This window comes from Oryctolagus cuniculus, chromosome 11, assembly GCF_051225735.1.
Source record: "Oryctolagus cuniculus isolate XC-2025 breed Fujian yellow rabbit chromosome 11, ASM5122573v1, whole genome shotgun sequence".
NCBI classification, from domain to species: domain Eukaryota; kingdom Metazoa; phylum Chordata; class Mammalia; order Lagomorpha; family Leporidae; genus Oryctolagus; species Oryctolagus cuniculus.
In genome coordinates this window covers 123,358,784-123,375,791 of record NC_142877.1, presented here as the reverse complement: position 1 = coordinate 123,375,791, position 17,008 = coordinate 123,358,784, and the positions used below count along the sequence as shown (strand labels likewise).

At 66.2% G+C, this 17,008-nt stretch overlaps 1 protein-coding gene across 3 annotated transcripts in view; it reads left to right on the top strand.

Moving 5' to 3' along the window:
* Positions 1-3,478: 3,478 nt before the first annotated feature.
* PLXNB2 (plexin B2) overlaps positions 3,479-17,008 on the top strand; it is a 28,194-nt gene continuing 14,664 nt past the window's right edge. Inside the window, exons 1-4 of one of the 3 annotated variants that reach the window (XM_070053066.2) lie at positions 3,479-3,617; positions 12,323-12,376; positions 12,628-12,681; positions 15,419-16,511. In XM_070053066.2, coding sequence (XP_069909167.2) covers positions 15,432-16,511 — 1,080 coding nt within the window. In that variant the 5' untranslated portion in view covers positions 3,479-3,617; positions 12,323-12,376; positions 12,628-12,681; positions 15,419-15,431. Of the gene's footprint in view, positions 3,618-4,621; positions 4,931-12,322; positions 12,377-12,627; positions 12,682-12,902; positions 13,200-15,418; positions 16,512-17,008 lie in introns of those variants that run through there. The other 2 variants (XM_051839207.3, XM_051839211.3) reach the window with 2 other exon arrangements.

The following is a 17,008-nucleotide window of genomic DNA, read 5'->3' as shown; positions in this document are numbered from 1 at the left end:
GCCTGGTCCCTGACTGGGTGGGCGTGTGTGCTGGCAGAGCCTCCCTCCTTCTGGCCGCACCTGCTCTCCACAGGCTGCAGTGGTGGGGGCCTCACTGGTCTGGGCACGCCTGCTGCCCATCTCCTGCTGGCACATCTGCCTGAGCCCCAGGCATTGTGTTCGATGTGCAGGCCGCCCAGCCTGGACAGAGGGAGGAGGCTCCGCCCACCTGTCTTGCCTGGGGGTGGCAGGGGTACCTTGCCCACAGTCACCGACCACCCACAGTGCCCCTCTGCATGCCCTTCCGCCCCGGTTCCCACTCCCAGGATGGCATGAGTTCCATGCATTTCCGTGCCCCCTCCCCCACCCCCAAGCAGCCGGAAGAACTCTGGACGCCAGCCTGAGCCTGCCTCCCCAGCTGGAGCCCCGTGCCTCGCTAGACTGAGGGGCACCCCAGCGCCTTCTGGGAGTTGCCAGGTCTTAGGTTCCCCTGTGCCTGGGTGCTGGACCCAGCAAGGCCAGTGTTGTCACCGCTCACTGGCTACACTGGGCCTGTGGGAGGGTGAGCGCCAGGGTGTGGACCCAGAGCTGCAGCCCAGCCCAGCTCGTAGCACCCACCTGTGTCTCCTGACCACTCAGAACCTCTGCTCCTTCCTCATCCGAAAGACCGAGCCGTGTGGGTGCCTGGTGGGGCAGATTCTGCCCGGGACACCTGGCAGAGCAAGCGGGCCCGGGGCGGGGGACTGAGGTCCCCTTTGGTGCCACTGTAAGCCCTGCTGGGTTCTCGCTATACCCCAGATGGCACCCTCTATGAGGCAGGGCTGCACAACACCTGAGCTCCCTTCAGGGTGGGTTCTGCGGTGAGACTGTTCATGGGTACACCTCGTGCCACCGGCTTGTCCAGGCCAGGCTGTCCCCGTCTTTGTCTTTTTTTTTTTTTTTTTAAATATATAATTATTTTATCTATTTGAAAGGCAGAGTGGCAGGGAGAGAGGGATAAAGAAAAAGACATCTTCCATCTGCTGGTTTATTCCCTGAATGGCCACAATAGCCAGGGCTGGGCCAGACCAAAGCCAGGAAACTCCATCCGGGTCTCCCACGTGGGTGCAGGGCCCCGAGCACTTGGGCCATCTTCTGCTGCTTTCCCAGGCCACAGCAGAGAGCTGGGTGGGAAGTGGAGCATCTGGGACTCACATGGGACACTGGTGTCACAGAGCTGTGCCACAATGCCGGCCCTAGGCTGTCCCCACTTTACAGGCAAGGGCAGGGACCCACCAGGAGGGGTTATGAAGCTGGGCAGTGGCATGCAGGCAGTCCAGGGCAGGACTAAGGACATGGCCACAGTTAAACAGATTGCGGCAGACAAGTGAGGGAGCTGCAGCACCAGACCCCGATGTGCGACGCGCTGGGCGTCAGGCAGCCGACAGCCCCCTGCTGAGGCTGCGCGGGGAGGCCAGAACCTTCCTGTGTGGCCAGCTGGAATGCTTGCCACAGGAAGGGGCTGTGGTGTTGGTGGGGACCCTGCCTGTGTCAAGGCGTCAAAGATCTGTGGTTCTGCCTGCGTGGCCGACACCAGCGCTGGGGCTGAGTCCCTAAGGAGCTGCACAGGAAGGTGGCCCGGACCCCTCCTGGTTGCGACCCCACCCTCAAGGGGCACGCCCCCAGCATCACCCCAGCCTGGCACTGTGGGGTCCCCTCCCTGCACTGTGCAGCTGCAGGGTGGCCTCAGAGCAGCCCCAGGGCCCTCATCTTGCCTGGAGGACCGGCTGATGCCGGACATGTTCCCCACAGTGCCAGTCCTCAGGATTTCGAGGGGAGGGGAGGGACACTGGCACAGTCAGCAAGCTGCCCAGGCAGAATCCCGTGGCTGAGGCAGGAAGAAGAGGAAGTGGAGCTGACCCCATGCCTCTCCCTTGGTGCCTGCCTGCAGACTCGGGGTGCACACAGCAGTCTGGACTGGCAGGGGCAGGGGTGTGGTGCAGCTGGGTGTGGGGCCCTGCCAGCTCCATCCTGTGCCCAACATGCCCCCTGGTGTTCTCCCAGGATCAGGTCAGAACCTCTGTCCTGGGTCATGGCCCTGCCCCACCCCACCTTCCCACACCAGAGGGAGGGAGTCAGATGGCTCCAGAGAGGCAGACCTGCCCTGCAGGAGCCCCGCGGCCGGGGGCGTAAGTGGGCAGAATCCAGGCCCAAATGGTGGGGGGCCGCTGTGGCCCCGAGGTGGGCGAGGGCTCCAGTGGAGGCTGGGCTGCTCCTGGCTGGACAGGAAGGACGCTCTTCACCCTCAAGCTTCCTGCCTGCTATTTAAAGATCGCCTTTGAGTCTGGGATGCTGGCCTCCCCACATCTTTTGGTATTAAAATGGCCTTTTGTGACAATGCTTGTCTTCTAACTTCCTTTTTTGATAAAAACTTGGCAGCCCCGGTGAGACACTGGTAATTTTGGGGTCCCTTGCCGTTGGGGCAGGGTGGTCATGTGTAGACTGTGGTTCAGGACTGGGGAGAAGGTCTGGGCAGGGACAGCGGAGGGCAGAGAGGCCAGAACTGAGTGGCCGGGTCTTATCAGATTTCATCCAGGCTTTGTCTGCCTCTGGGAGTCCTGGATCCAGGATTGGGGGCAGGTCCCCAGGGTCGGGGGTAGGGGTGGAGGAATTGTACAAAGCTGGGGGGAGGGGCTGCAGGAGCCAGAGGGGACGGGCACCAAGGTGTGGATGCTGTGGGGCATGGCAGGTCCCCAGGAAGAGCGGTTTCCTTCCACCCACCCCTAGCCCCTGGAGGACGGCGCTGGGTCTCCAGCTGCCCAGGAAGGCCCAGATGTGCTGGGCTGGGAGAGCGGGAAGGCAGCAGGTGGAGACATAGGTTGGTTGGTTTTTTTGACACTTATTTATTCATTAATTTGAAAGGCAAAGCGACCGCTTTTCCATCCGTTGGTTCGCTCTCCAGCGGGTCACAAGCAGGGCAGGGCAGGGCAGGGGCAGGCCAAAGCCCGAGGTCGGGACCTCTGCGTGGGGTTAGGGGCCCAAGCACTTGGGGCATCGACCTGGGAGCCGGAGGGGACGCTCAGCAGCAGGGTCTCCAGCCAGCCGCCGACGTGGGGTGCTGGCTGCGCCGCCAGGATGCCCCCAGGTGTCCTCTGCCCTAAGAGGCTGGGGGCAGCGGAAAGGGGCCAGGTCCAGCGGCCCCGAGTGCAGCCAGCCTGCGCCCAATCTGGGGGTGGGTTAGCGCCCGCAGGTGCCCTAGGGACCTTCGTGCGGGCGGGGCCGAAGCGCTGCCCTAGTGCCGAGCCCAGGGGGCGTCCCCGAAGTGGTGCCTAGGCCGGGGGAGACCCTGACAGCGACAGGGCGGGCCCGAGCCCGCGCCCAACCTCCCGGCGAGGCCGCGCGCGAGGGCGCCAGGCCTGGGGGCTCCGGGGCGCGCCGCGAGCTCAGCCGTCGCCGCCCCCTCCCGCCCCTCCCCCGCCGGCCCCCGCCCCTCCCCCGCCGGCCCTCGCCCTCCCCCGTCGGGGGCGGGGCCGGCGGCTCCCGCGCGCTCCGGCCCCTCCTCGGCCACACAAAGGCCCGTCTCCATGGCAGCCGCGCGGGCCGGAGCGCAGCGGCGAACGCGGCCCGGGCGCCATCGAGCCTCGGCGGCCGACGTGCAGGTACGAGCTCGGGGCCGGGGCCTGCGGGGCCGCTTAGCTGGGCTGGGGGCTCCGCCGTCAGCGCCGCCCCGCCTGGCCCGACGCGCTCCGGCGCGCGACCGGGAGGCGGCTGCGGCTCGGCGGAGCGCGGCTGGGGCCTGGGCCGCCGTCTGGGTCCCGCGGCTGCAGCGGCTGCCCCCGCCCCACGCGCCTCCAGGTGGCGGCCGGGGACGCGGTGGCCCGCGTCCCTCGGAGCCGCTCCGGACCGTGTCTGGTTCCGGATCCTCCGCCCCACCCACGCCCCCGCCTCCTCAGGCGCGGAGATCCGCGCCAGAGCGAGGGGGGTCCCGGCCGTGTATGGGCCCCGGGCCCAGCCGCCCGCGCAGCCCTCGCGGACGGCCGACTTCGCCCAGGCTTCCCCGCGGTCCGGCCTTGGCAGGGGTGCGGGAGTGGGAGAGACCCGCACCCAGTGTGTGCGCAGCTCCCAGGCCTGAGCCTGCTTCCCGCGGGGTGTCTCCGGTTCCTGGTGTGGTTCCCGTTGGGTGGGCACCTGGGACCCAGGAAGTCTTAGACCTGGCTGGCGGGTGGGGGTGTGTTCGGTGGTTTGGCCTTGCCCTTCACCGACTGGTGCTGCACCTCCACATGCCTCCTCCTGCAGGAAGCCCTCCTGGATAGACCCTTCCCGCCACCTCTGTCCTCAGGCTGTTCGGCAGAGCTCTGGCTGTGGGGGGGCATCCTGCCTGTCCTGTATGGGAGTCTTTGACCTCAGGAGCCCTGGAGCTTTCCCAGCTCCTTGGATAAGGAAGGAAGGCTGTGTGTGCCTGCCATGACCTGTGGCAGAAGCCAGAAGTGGGGGTGAGGCTGGAAACTCCCTCCTCCAGTCTGGCTTGTGCCCCCCCCCACCCCGTGCGGAGGGCTCTCCAGGTGACAGCTCGAGACTCCAGCCCAGATGCTTCCCTGGGGGCTGGACAGCAGCCCCGCCCCTGCCCGGAGGGGAGGAGGGCGGTCAGCTCGCTGCTATCTCCGTGCTGTGTCAGCTTTTAGTGTCCGGGAGAAGACAGCAGCAAACAGGTGGGCCTGGCTGGCCCGAGCCAGCTCCCACACCTCCGCTCACACCCCCGCCATACCTCCGGACGCCGCCTCCGTCTGAGGTCTGGCCGGGGGCTCCCGGCTGCAGGAGGCCAGGGAAGTTACTGAGTTTGGAATGTGAGGCCCCCCTCCCCCGCCGGCTGCCTGCCAAGATGGAATTATTTTGGATTATCCAGCCGTGTCCAGCCACCCGAGAGGGAAAGGCCGCAGCCTGCAGCCGTGGGAGAAGGATCCATTTCCGGGCGGTGGGTGAGAACCCCTGGAGGGAGACCGGGCGAGTCTGGGCAGCTCCTCCCCTCCTGAGGCTGCTCAGACCGGCTGGGGGTGGGGCAGGAGGTGATGCGTCACCCCTGGATTGGAGAAGGCCCCGGTGTCAGCTCCGGTGGGCCCTGCTCAGCCTTGCAGGGGGCCCAGGCCCCTCCAGGGGAGGCGGTGGGCAGAAGGCGCTCTCAGCCAGGGGAGCCCTGGCTTCGAGAGCCCCTGAGCCTTGCTCCTCTTCTCACCCCGAGTTTGGCAGGGTTGTGGTTAAAGGGAACAGCCTGCCGGGCTGGAGGGCCCCCCCACCCCGTCTTGTCTGCTGGTCGGCAGCTGAGGGACTGAGGCCCTCCCCAGCCCAGCCCTTGTCTGTGGACTGCTGTACTTGCATGTGGTCCCTGTCAACCTGGCCCACAGGTGGGGAGACTGAGGCCACAGCTGGGTCCCTGCTGTGAGCTGCTCCCTGGGGCCGTCCCTGGGTGTGCCTGTGGTTCTGTGCCTAGCAGGCTACGAAGGGACTGCAGTGGGGAGGCAGAGCCGGCAGCTGGGGCCCACGTGCAGGAGGCGGGGGACTTGCCGTGCCCCCTGCCCAGGCAAGTGGAGCAGAAGGGATAGGACTGGATAGGCACTGGGTGGGCTTGCAGCTGCCAGTGTGTCCATATGGCAGAGGCCCCAGGACCTAGACCAACCTGGGGCTTCAGCTGGGCCTGGCCCCGCGGGGGTGCAGAGGATGTTGGAGTGGGCAGGGGGTGCCCTGGTGGGGGGCGGCTGTGCCTTCCCCTCCTCTGAGGGGCGCAGGGCTGTGCGGGCTGCCGGGAGCCCCTCCCACCACAGGCTGGTCTCTGCCCTGGCCCCCTGGCTGCAGGGCTAAGCCTCTCTTTCCTGCTGCTGCCTTGGAAGGGGGCCAGGGAGACGGGGGTGAACTGGTGGGCACTGAAACCCAGGCCTGGCCTCAGAGGGCCCCGGAGCAGCAGCCCCTCGCTCCAGCCTCTGTTCTGTGGGTGCAGGGACAGGGAAGCTGGGCACAGTCTCTCCCCGTGTGGTCACAGCTATTTGTGTGTGGGGTGGGGCCTCTGACTAATTCTGGGCAGAGACGGGCAGGTCAGAACCTGTGATGGAGGGGGTGGGAGGGGCCCCCGGTCCCCTCTTCTTTCCAGGGCATGTGGTTCCTCTGCCTTCTTCCCCTCCGTGGTTTCATATCCCCTGACACAGGCTCCTGCCTCTCCCCACCCCCTCTGCTAACCAGACAGGGACCCTGCTCACAGCTGCCTAGGGCCCCCTGTGCCCCGACTTAGTGGCCTTCCTGGCCCTTCCACCTTATCTTGGTCAGGCACAGATGGAAGGGACCTGCGGGACCCCTGCTGTCCTGCCCCCAGCAGGGACACTCACCTCCGTGGGTCTCTGTCACTATTCTGTGGACTCAGGCCTCAGATGGAACTCAGGGATGGTGGAGCAGGCTGCCCCACCCCAGGGTGATGTCTGCTCACAGGGAGGAGCCCAGGGCCGCCCCACTAGAGTTTCCCAGCTGTTGTCACTCTCGTCCTGCCTCTGTGCCTCAGTCTCCCTTCGCACCCAGAGCCTGGCTCACCACTGCCCCCTCTGTGGCTGGTGGCCTTCTCTGGGGGTGGTCCCTGTGGACTGGCGGGGTTCGTGCCTGAGCTGCCTGGTGACCCAGTGTGCTAGGCCGGGGCGGCTGGGGGCAGGGCCGGACTTGTTGGCCGCACCCTCTTCCTAGGCCCCCCTTGTAGTTCCCCATTGTGGAGCAAGCCTCAGGCTTGGACTCCAGCTCTGCCCTCGGCCTGGCAGTGTGGCCAGGGACGTGTCATGTCCAGGTGCAGAGACCAGGCCCCTCTGCCCCAACTGGGCCCCCTCCTCAGCAGGAGCAAGAAAGGAAGAGACTGGAGGCTGGAGCTGCAGCGCTCCGAGTGTGGCCCTGTGCTGGGCCGGTGCTCTCCCCAGGAGGGCCTGCTCCTTCCCAGGCAGCTCTGGGGGCTTCTGGGAGGAGGGCCCCTGCCCCGCCCTGGCCTGGGGGGGGGGGCTGCAGCAGGACATGCTGCAGGTGGTAGAGGGGTGTGTTGTCCCTGTGCTCACCGGGGACCCCTGCCCTGCCCTCACCCGAGTTCTAGCTCAGAATCTAGGCCGTAGCTGTCCGAGGACAGCCTGACGCAACAGTGTGGCTCTGTCTTGGAGAACGAGGGGGCTGTGGCCCGCGTGGTCCAGAGGTGGCGGGCGGTATGGGGGTCGCCACTTGGTGGGATTGGGGTGTGTTGGGGGCCTGGCCGTGGAGAAGGTTCGCGACTGACAGGAGGCAGGGGCTCTGTGAACTCTCCTCCCTGCTGAGGCCCGTCCAGTGCCCTCTGTGGAGGGGACAGCTGCCCCTGGGGAAGAGGGGAAGAGGACCCCAGCTTGGGCCCCCCTGCCCCGGCCTCACCCACTGAAGACCAGGGCCAGCAAGTGGGAGAAGCTATTTTAAGTTGCGCTGGGCCAGTTGGCAGGGGTGAGGGGCAGGTGGTGGGAGGGAATGGCTCCAGCAGCCGCCACCCCCACCCCCTGGGAGATTCAGGGGAGCTCCCCAGGCTGGTTGGGGATCTGAGGGCCTGGCCTCCCCCCTCCATCTTGGCATCAGGCCTCCTGTGAGGGGCTGCTCTGAGGGGTCTCAGGACCCAGACAGAGATGCCTGGATGGGAAAGCAGGCCAGCCCGGGGGTCCAGTGCCTGGACCCAGAGCCTACATGGCCCTGCACAGCCTGGCGTGAGCAGCTCCCTCCCGCCAGCGCCTTGCTACTGGAGCTGAGTGGAAGGAGGGACCAGGCCTGGCCTCCAGGAGGGCTGGGGGCTCCTTGCTGAGTAGCTGCAGGGAGGCCAGGCAAACCCTTCCCCCCAAGTCCTGGTCACCAACCCCACACACTGTATCACCTCCTGCTTCCGCCCTGCCCCAACCCTGAGCTGGAGAATTTCCTCATTGGGAAACCCCTGACTGCCCTGACTTCCCAGGGCCCTCCCTGCCCCCGTCTCACTCTCAGCCTGGACTCTAGACCCTGCCCAGCGCCTCTGCCAAGCCCCTGGCTCAGTCTGGACAGGAGGCTTGAGGCAGCCTGTTTGCAGCCCAGCTCCAGGTGTGTCCAGCTCTGAGAGGATTCCAGAGTGCCGGATCTGTGTCTCCCTTGGGCTCTCTGTCCCGAGGACGGCCCCAGCTGGCTGGGCTCTCCCCTCAGCATCGCAGCCGGGAGCGCCTTCCTCCCTGGGATCGTATGGGAGGGTGGCGGGCGTACAGGCGTGGCACTGCGCCCCGAGCTAATTGTAGGGTTCAGCTGTGATGGGAGAGGCGGTCCAGGCTCTGACAGACTGACAGGGAGATTACAGCCTTGCTGGCTCCTCGCTTGCTCTGGCTCTCACCCCCTTCACCCTCCTCCCCCACTCCACCCCCTCTCCTGTGCGTGGGGAGGAGGGCTCAGGGCCAGCTGCAGCCTCCATGATCCTCGGGCTGCCCTGGCGAGCAGCAGCAGTCAGGACTTGGCCTGTGACCAGCCAGCGGAGTGAGGAGCTCAGAGTTGGGGTGGTGGACAGGGGCGGGTGCAGACCTCAGCTCCAGGCTGGAAAGGCATCGGGTAACTGAGTCCCCAGTCCCCACGGGAGCCTCTTCTGTGGCCAGGCAGCTGTTCGGACACTTCTGATGAGCTGACCCCCGTCCGAGGCAACAGGACCCATTTGTGCCCCGCGGGCCTTGGAGGCCCGCTCCCCTCGGCCGGCTGACTCAGGGGTCCTCCAGGAGTGGGGGCAGTGGGTGGAGGTGGCGGCTGCTCTGTTTGATCTAGAGGACTGTGTGTGGGCAGGGACGGAAGTGGGGAGACCACGGCAGCCTGGGGCAGGCAGGACAGTGTGACTGCGGCTGGGCCTGGGGAGGGTGCTGAGAGGAAGTGGCCCTTCAGGCCTGGGGTGCGTGTGGGGAGGGGGCGCCACCTTGCGCTCTGGATATCCCAGGGGAGGCTAGGATGGGAGGACACTGTGGGGACCCCAGCTGCAGAGGCTGCAGTTAGCACTGGGGAGGGAGGGGCCAGGGCAGACTCAGGCACCTGAAGGTCAGGGCTAGGTGCAGGGACCCTGGTCACTGTGTGGCTGTAAGAGGTGGACCCGTGGGGGCCGGCAGGAGGGAGGAGGACCTGAGCCTGGAGTCCTGAAGTCCAGTGGCTGGGGAAGCCTTGGGGCTTCTCTGAGCACAGCCAGGGTCCTGGGCTGGTAACCTCATCCCTGCCACCCATCAGGGAGGGCTTTACATGCGGTGACCCCTAGGCAGGGGCTGATGGGGAGGGAGCCGCTGAGGCTGACGTCAGCCATCCCTGGAGCCCCGCGCCCCACCTTTGCCCCTAGGTCGGTGTCGGGGCCCTGACCCGGTCCGTCTGGGGCCTGGCAGGAGCCAGGGCCGGGGAGGGAGGGCGCGTGTCCGCAGGCTCTGGCTAGCGGGGCTGTGGGGCGGGGCTGTGGGAAGAGCCCCCGGCACCTACCCTGAGGAGGGGGCGGAGCCGCCCTGCGCCTCGCCCCGTTCTGGGCGGGGAGGACCGCGGGAGTGGCCGGCCACGCTCCCGCGGCTGACACCAGGTGAGCGCTCCCGAGGGGAGGTCTCCCCGCGTCACGTGACCGCCTCCGCCGCCGTCATTGTTACCGGGGTCAGGGACCCTCCCGGCGTGGCCTGGGGACCCCGGGCCTGGAGAGCCGAGTGAGTCTCCTTGCCCCGCCCAGGTGTGCGCCCAGGTTGCGGGGACCCCCAGGGAGGGGGCGGGCAGCGGGCGCGTGGTGGGGGGCGGCGTGGGAGACCCCCTTGCCCCACACTCCCGGCATCCAGGAGCAGCGGGGCGGGGGCGGGGGGTGGTGGTGGCTCTGCACCGGGGCCCCGGGTGCCCGGCCCAGGTCCGCGCAGGGGGCTCTGCTATCTGGGAGCGGCGGGAGGGCGGCCCTCCCGGCCCAAGCTCTGGCGGCCTTCTGGCCTGAGCTCTGCTCCCGCGGCCTCTGGGCCGGGCTGTGTGCGTGGCCGTCACCGCGCGGTGTCCCCAAGAGACCGCGACGGCGAGGGAGGGGGCTCGGTGCGCTCCGGGCTTGTTTTGGACGCGCTGGAGGCTCTGTTGTGTTCCTGCTTTGGCTCCGCACTGGGCAGGTTTTGTGCTCCTCCTCCTGGCCGCGGACAGCCCTGCCTCTGAGGCCCCTGGTGTGGTGCCTGGGGACCCTCTTCTGTCCTTTGACCCTGAGAGGGCCCCGCCAAGTGCTGGAGCCCTCCCTCCACCGACGCAGGGACAGGCCTGGGCCTGAGTCCTGGCAGCCGGCACCCCTTTCTGCACTGGGTCTGCCTGGGGCTCTCCTGCTTTGCAGTGGTTTACTGGGAGCCCCAAGTCCTGCTTCTCTGAGATACAGGGAAGGGGCTCCCCAGGACCGAGGCCCACCCACGGATGGGGGTGCTCATAACTGAGGTACCTCAATTAGATGCTTTTGGTTTGCCATTTCCTGAGGGCAGGGGAGGGAATGGGCAGGGCTCAGCTTCTGGCCAGGGCAGTCTCAGAGTCCCCAAGGCCAGGGGCTCCCGCTGCCCCCCGCTGGGCCTGGGGTGGGCAGGAGAGGCCAGGGCCACCCCAGCCCTGGCTGGGCAGGAAACACTTGTGCTGTGTTGGTCACAGGACCGGCCTCAAGGCCATCACACCTTCCTGGTTCACTGGGCTCGGGTGGGGGGCGGTGTCGTGTTCTGAAGCACAGGCAGGAGTTCTCTAGGGGACGGGAGGAGTGGGCGCGATTGCTCTGTGATGCTCGCGATCCCTCCTTTGAGCAGGCAGAGTGGCGGTGAGTGTGTCCTCTCACTGGCTTGGCTCTCCGTGGGGAAGCTGAGGCACAGGGCAGCCTGGCAGGGTCACCCACAGCCCCAGCTAGGAACTGACAGAGCAGGCCGTTGCTACTCCCTGTGTGCAGCAGTGTTGGTCACTCCAGTGGGGACTTGGGCCTTGGGTACCCAGCACAGGAGTCTGCACTGGGGTCTTGGGGAGCAGGAGGCAGACCCTGGTGCTGGGGGCAGGGCAGGGCTGGCAGGCAGGCGGCTGGGGAGTGGGGACCAGTCCAGGTCCCGGGCTCCAGGAAGTGTTGGCTCTGAGGAGTCTGATACTGGGGGGAAAGTCCACAGCCTCTGGAGGCCAGGGCAGGGGCAGGCGGGAGCTGGCCCCACCCACCTTCCACAGTGCCGGGTGGCAGGCCCTGCAGTCACTGTGTCCGCCTGGCTGGGAGGCTGGGGGCTGGAGGCGCAGGCCGAGCGTTCACTGGGAAGCCAGCTTCACTGGATTCACCTCTGGGCTCCTGGGCCAGTGGAGGGCTGCTTGCTGGGAACTGAAGATCTCCCCGGAGGAGACATGGGGGGCTGGTGGGGCTGCACAGAGCCAGCACGGCCTGGAGACCGGGCCGTCCCAGGAACCCGTGCCTCGGAAACAGGCCCCTGTGTTTCACGGTTCTCCTTCCACAAAGGCTGTGTTGAGTGTGGGGCAAAAGGACACTCTCTCCCCAAACCCTTGGCACTGGCAGCTCTGAGCCCCTTGGGCAGGTTAACCCTTCCCTGCTCAGCCAGGGCTGAGGACAGAGGGACATTCCCACCACCCCACCAGAGGTGCTGCCCAAGTTTCCTGTGTGCCCCACCCCCACCCTGGGTCCCGCTGTCCAGGGGTGTGAGCAGGTAGGGACAGTGGGGGGGGGGGGGTCGCACAGGGCACATGGAGGCGGATCCAGGAGGAGGAGTGTTGGGCTGGGCCTGGAGCAGGGGTGCTGGAGGCAGTTTGCTGGCTGACCTGGCTGGGAGTGGACCTGAGGAGGACCCCTTGCAGGAGCAGGATTCCGGGGCTGACCTATGGGGAGGGGGTGTTGCCAAGAGCCTGGAAGGCCACATCCTGAGACGGAGCCAACGGGGCACAGCTCTCCTAGTTCAGACTGGTGGTGATATGGGAATATGTTCTCGAGGATTTTCTTTTGTCGTTGTTGTTAAATGGCAGTGAAAGTTACTTTGCCCCCAAGATTGGCCCCTGCTTTCAGTTTCCATGGAGGGCTGCTAGACCTGTCAGCAGTGACTATACCTCAGTGGACACGGTGGAGTTCGCACCACAGCAGGTCTGGGCTCTGCCGTTTTCCACGGTGTCCTCTGGTGCAGGGCTTTGTAGTAAAAATGTGGCTCAAAGACCCTGCCCCAAGGTACCCTTGGTCTGCGCCTCCTGGGCAGGGCTGGGGGTTAGGGAGCCAGAGGATGTGGTGAAAGGATACAGTGGCAAGCCAAGCCCGGAGGAGCGCTACAGTGTAGCCCCTGGGAGCTGGTTCACTTGGTTCTTGCTTATCTGATGGGCGCTCCCTGTCACTGTCTCCATTTCACAGATTGGAAAATGAGGCACCTTGAAGTCCAGTAACTTGACCAAGGTCACACAGCTAGTAAGTAGCACTACAGGGTCGGGGTGTGATTGGTTTTCTCATCTCAATCAGCATGATACACATGCCTACTACCAATCTACTTAGAGCAAAAAGAGGCAGTCCTTGACCCCGAGCAGACTGGGGGTGCCAGGCCTGGGGGCTGGAGCTGTCGGGGGGAGGGGCTGCACTGGCAGTGGGGTAGAGGATGCAGGGACCCAAGTGGACACAGGCCAGGCTGCTGCCTTGACTCCTGTCTCTCCTTTGCCTCCTAGAGAGTCTTGATGCTGGCTTGGAGCAGAGACTGACCCCGGACCACTGGAGCCTTGGTGAGTAGGGCCGCTCGGCCCAGGGGAAGACAGTGGGTGGCGGGGGCTGTGTGGATGGCAAAGCTCCAGGTGTCTTGAACCACCCCTTGTGGTGTCCTTGGGGCTGTGTCCGGCGGGGTTGTGACGACACACATCCCCCTGCAGCCCCTCCCACAGCCTGGCCCTGAGGGAAGGACAGATGGCCAGATGGAGGGAGGAGAGCTCCCAGGGCTAGGGCACGGGGTGCACAGCTCTGCCTGTGCCCAGAGCAGGCTCATGGTGACCCTGGGATGGGCGTGGGGAGCCTCCCTATACTGGGGGGCCATTCTGAGGCCCCTGGTTCCCTGGAGGCCAGGTTTGCTCAGGTGGGACGGGCACTGTGGCACTGGGCTCCGGGAACAGCACGGCTGGGATTCGGCTGGGGGCAGGGCGCCTGTACAGCTCTCCGGGCCAGCAGCCGCAGTTTGTGTGGCTTCTCGGACGTGCACCCCCAAACTTCAGCCAGGAATGAGGCCTCGAGGAAATCCCCCACCAGCCCGGTAAGTGGGGGTCCTGGGACTGACTTCAAAACAGGAAGTGCCTGCCGCCTGCCCGCCCTCCTGTTCCAGGAACTCCAGAGGCAGGAAGCTCAGCCGGCTGTCCCTGGCGCCTGCCGCCCGGCTGGCCAGGGTTTTGCTAGTCGGCAGGTGGATCGCCCTTTGCTCCTAGGCTGGCAGGCAGGTCACCTGAGGCCTATTTGTCCAGGAAGTAGACGGGAGCCTCCTGTGGACACACAGGCCCTCCCTCCTGCCACCCCTGGGGTCCCTCTGCCAGCCCTGGGCAGTGTGGGGGTGTCTGGCCAGTGCTGCTGTCAGTGGCAGGATCTAGTCACACATGATATTTACTGAGCACCCAGGGTGTGCCTGCCCCAGGGGTGTCTGTTGACATCAGTCAGGAGAGGCGCAGGGGGAGCCGCCTGGATCTTTCTGCCAGGGGTGAGAGCATTGTCTGAAGGGGGCCCACAGGGTCCCCCTGTCTGTCTGGCCTGGGCTCCAGGCCTAGCCCTGTGGTAGAGACCCGCCCAGGGGCCTGGGCGCCTGTTGGGCGGCCCCAGCTGCAGCCCCGCCCACGCACTCCTCCTCCTCCCCCCCTCCCTGAGCCCCAGGACATTCCATTCATTCCGGGCTCACTGTGGCTGGCGCGGCCCGCTGGGCGGGGCGTGGGTGAGTGGGGAAGGCTGGAAGGACAGGCTTGGTGGGGACTGATACTGCTGGGTGGACTGCGGGGGGGTGTGGGGAAAGTGGGGCCTTTGTGGGGGGGTAGCAGGAGGGCCTGTACCCATGGATACCCCAAGAGAGTCTTGCTGTTCTCGCGTCTCCCCATCTTCCTCCTCCCCCACCCCACCTGTGGGTGGGCTCCTGGACCCTGTGTCCCCAGGGTTTGTGCGAGGACTGAGCCCCGGTGCAGGTTCTGTGCAGAGGCCAGGTCACCTGGAGGGGTTGTCTGCGGGGAGCAGGGTGGCAGACCAGCTCGGCCTCCCCCCGCCGAGAAGGCTTTGTTGGGCACCTTTCCTCTGAGCTCAGAGCTGGGTGCAGCGTGCGGGAGGGGACAGCCACAGCCTGTAGGGCGACTTGGGTGCCTGAGCAATAAAGGAGCGGCTGGGAGGAGTGACAGGGTCTGCGAGGAGCAGGCAGCCTGTTGCAGTGAACACAGCTTCACTCAAAGCCTGCACGGGGTTTCTGCGTCCTGGTCTGGAGCAGCCGACGCCTAGATCCTGGGACGGTGATCCAGGAGCGGGGGGAGGCTGTGATAACGAATAACGAGAGAGGGTCTGGGGGCCGGGGTCCCCAGAGGGAGACAGAAGGGCTCTCCCTGCCAGCACAGAATGGCTCTCCCTGCCAGCTGCTCTTGGATTCCCTGAGGCAAGTGGGAAGGGAATGGCAGATCCTGCAGCCCACTAGCCCACTCGTCCCATTCGTGGTCTGAACTCCAGGGCGCAGGCCCCCAGGACATGCCTGAGGGCTCTCCCTCCACGCCTGCTGGGTTTGGAGCTGTTCAAAGCTCCCTGGAAGTCCCTCCTGGGATCCTGTCTCTGTGCCCCCACATCTGAGGCTCTGCCCACGGCGCCGGGACGGGGGTGAGGCAGGGCGAGGAGGGGTTGAGAAGACTTACTTTCTCCCCCGCTGGTTCTGCCATGGGAACAGGGGTCTGGAAGGGGGTCCGGGAGGCTCCGGGAGAGCTCTGCAGGTGGGGCGGGGCTGGGGCAGGTGACTCTGGGAACAGGGGAAAGTGCCTGTGTGTTGGCTGAGCTGGTCACAGCAGGCCTCGAGGACCAGCCTGTGCTCGGGGTCAGTACAGGACAGGTGTACAGCTCACCTGCTCGTGCCCCCAGGGCTTGTCCGTCGGCCTGGGCCTGTGCACGGGGGCAAGTTGTCTGGGGCCAAAGGCCCCCCCGACCGACCGCCTGGAGCTTCTTGGAGAGTCACAGGGTGGGGAGCTGGGCTCCGCCCTGGCCTGTTGCCTTGGACCTGGAGGTGGAGACGAGGCCTCGGCTTCCCAGGGCGTGGAGTAGCGGTGGCTCCACCCTGGTCACCAGGTAGACTGCGCGGTGAAGGGCTAGGAAGTGGGTTTCCTGGAGCTCTGAGGTGGAACAGGGGTGTGTGTGTGTGTGTGAAGGGTGCTGGGTTCCCCGGCTCAGTCCGGGATCACGGCCCCCTGGCCTGTGTTCACAGGCACCCTTTGGGCTAGGGCTCCCTTGACCCCTGCTTTTTTCCCACAGGCTGTCGGGGGCAATGGCACTGCAGCTCTGGGCCCTGACCCTCCTGGGCCTGGCGGGCATGGGGTCAAGCCTGCGGCCTGGCAGACTGGACTTCTTCCACAGTGACACAGAGCTGAACCACCTGGCCGTGGACCAGGCTTCCGGCGTGGTGTACGTGGGGGCCGTGAACGCGCTCTACCAGCTGAGTGCCGACCTGCAGCTGGAGCAGAAGGCAAACACAGGCCCGGCCCTGGACAACAAGAAGTGCACGCCGCCCATCGAGGCGAGCCAGTGCCACGAGGCCGTGCTGACCGACAACGTGAACCAGCTGCTGCTGCTCGACCCTCCCGGCAGGCGCCTGGTGGAGTGTGGCAGCCTCTTCAAGGGCATCTGTGCCCTGCGGGCCCTCAGCAACATCTCCACGCGCCTCTTCTATGAAGACAGCAGCGGCGAGAAGTCCTTTGTGGCCAGCAATGACGAGGGCGTGGCCACCGTGGGGCTGGTTAGCTCCACGGGCCCCGGCGGGGAGCGCGTGCTGTTTGTGGGCAAAGGCAACGGGCCGCACGACAATGGCATCATCGTGAGCACCCGCCTGCTGGACCGGGCCGAGGGCAGGGAGGCCTTCGAGGCCTACACGGACCACGCCACCTACAAGGCCGGCTACCTGTCCACCAGCACACAGCAGTTCGTGGCGGCCTTCGAGGACGGCCCCTACGTCTTCTTCGTCTTCAACCAGCAGGACAAGCACCCAGCCCACAACCGCACGCTGCTGGCACGCATGTGCAGACAGGACCCGTTCTACTACTCCTACCTGGAGGTAGACCTGCAGTGCCACGACCCCAGCGACCCCCAGGCCCCCGCCTTTGGCACCTGTCTGGCGGCCTCCGTGGCCACGCCGGGCGCTGGCAGGGTGCTGTACGCTGTCTTCAGTCGGGATGGCCGAGGTGGCCACGGAGGGCCTGGGGCAGGCCTCTGCCTCTTCCCACTGGATGAGGTCCACACCAAGATGGAGGCCACCCGCAAGGCCTGCTACGCGGGCACACGGGAGGCGGGCCGCAGCGACCTGTTCTACAAGCCCTTCCATGGCGAGATCCAGTGCGGCAACCACGGGCTGGTACGTGTGTGTGCGCCCTGTGCTGGGCAGGGGGGTACAGCTGTGTGTGAGTGTGTGTGTGTGTGTGTGCCCTGTGCTGGGCATGGGGGCACAGCTGTGTGTGTGCATGTGCCCTGTGCTGGGCATGGGGGCACAGCTGTGTGTGTGTGTGTGCCCTGTGCTGGGCATGGGGGCACAGCTGTGTGTGTGTGTGTGTGCCCTGTGCTGGGCGTGGGAGCACAGCTGTGTGTGAGTGTGTGTGTGTGTGTGTGTGCCCTGTGCTGGGCGTGGGGGCACAGCTGTGTGTGTGTGTGTGCCCAGTGCTGGGCATGGGGGCACAGCTGTGTGTGTGTGTGTGTGTGTGCCCTGTGCTGGGCATGGGGGCACAGCTGTGTGTGTGTGTGTGTGTGCCCTGTGCTGGGCATGGGGGCACAGCTGTGTGTGTGTGTGTGTGCCCTGTGCTGGGCATGGGGGCACAGCTGTGTGTGTGTGTGTGTGTGTGTGCCCTGTGCTGGGCG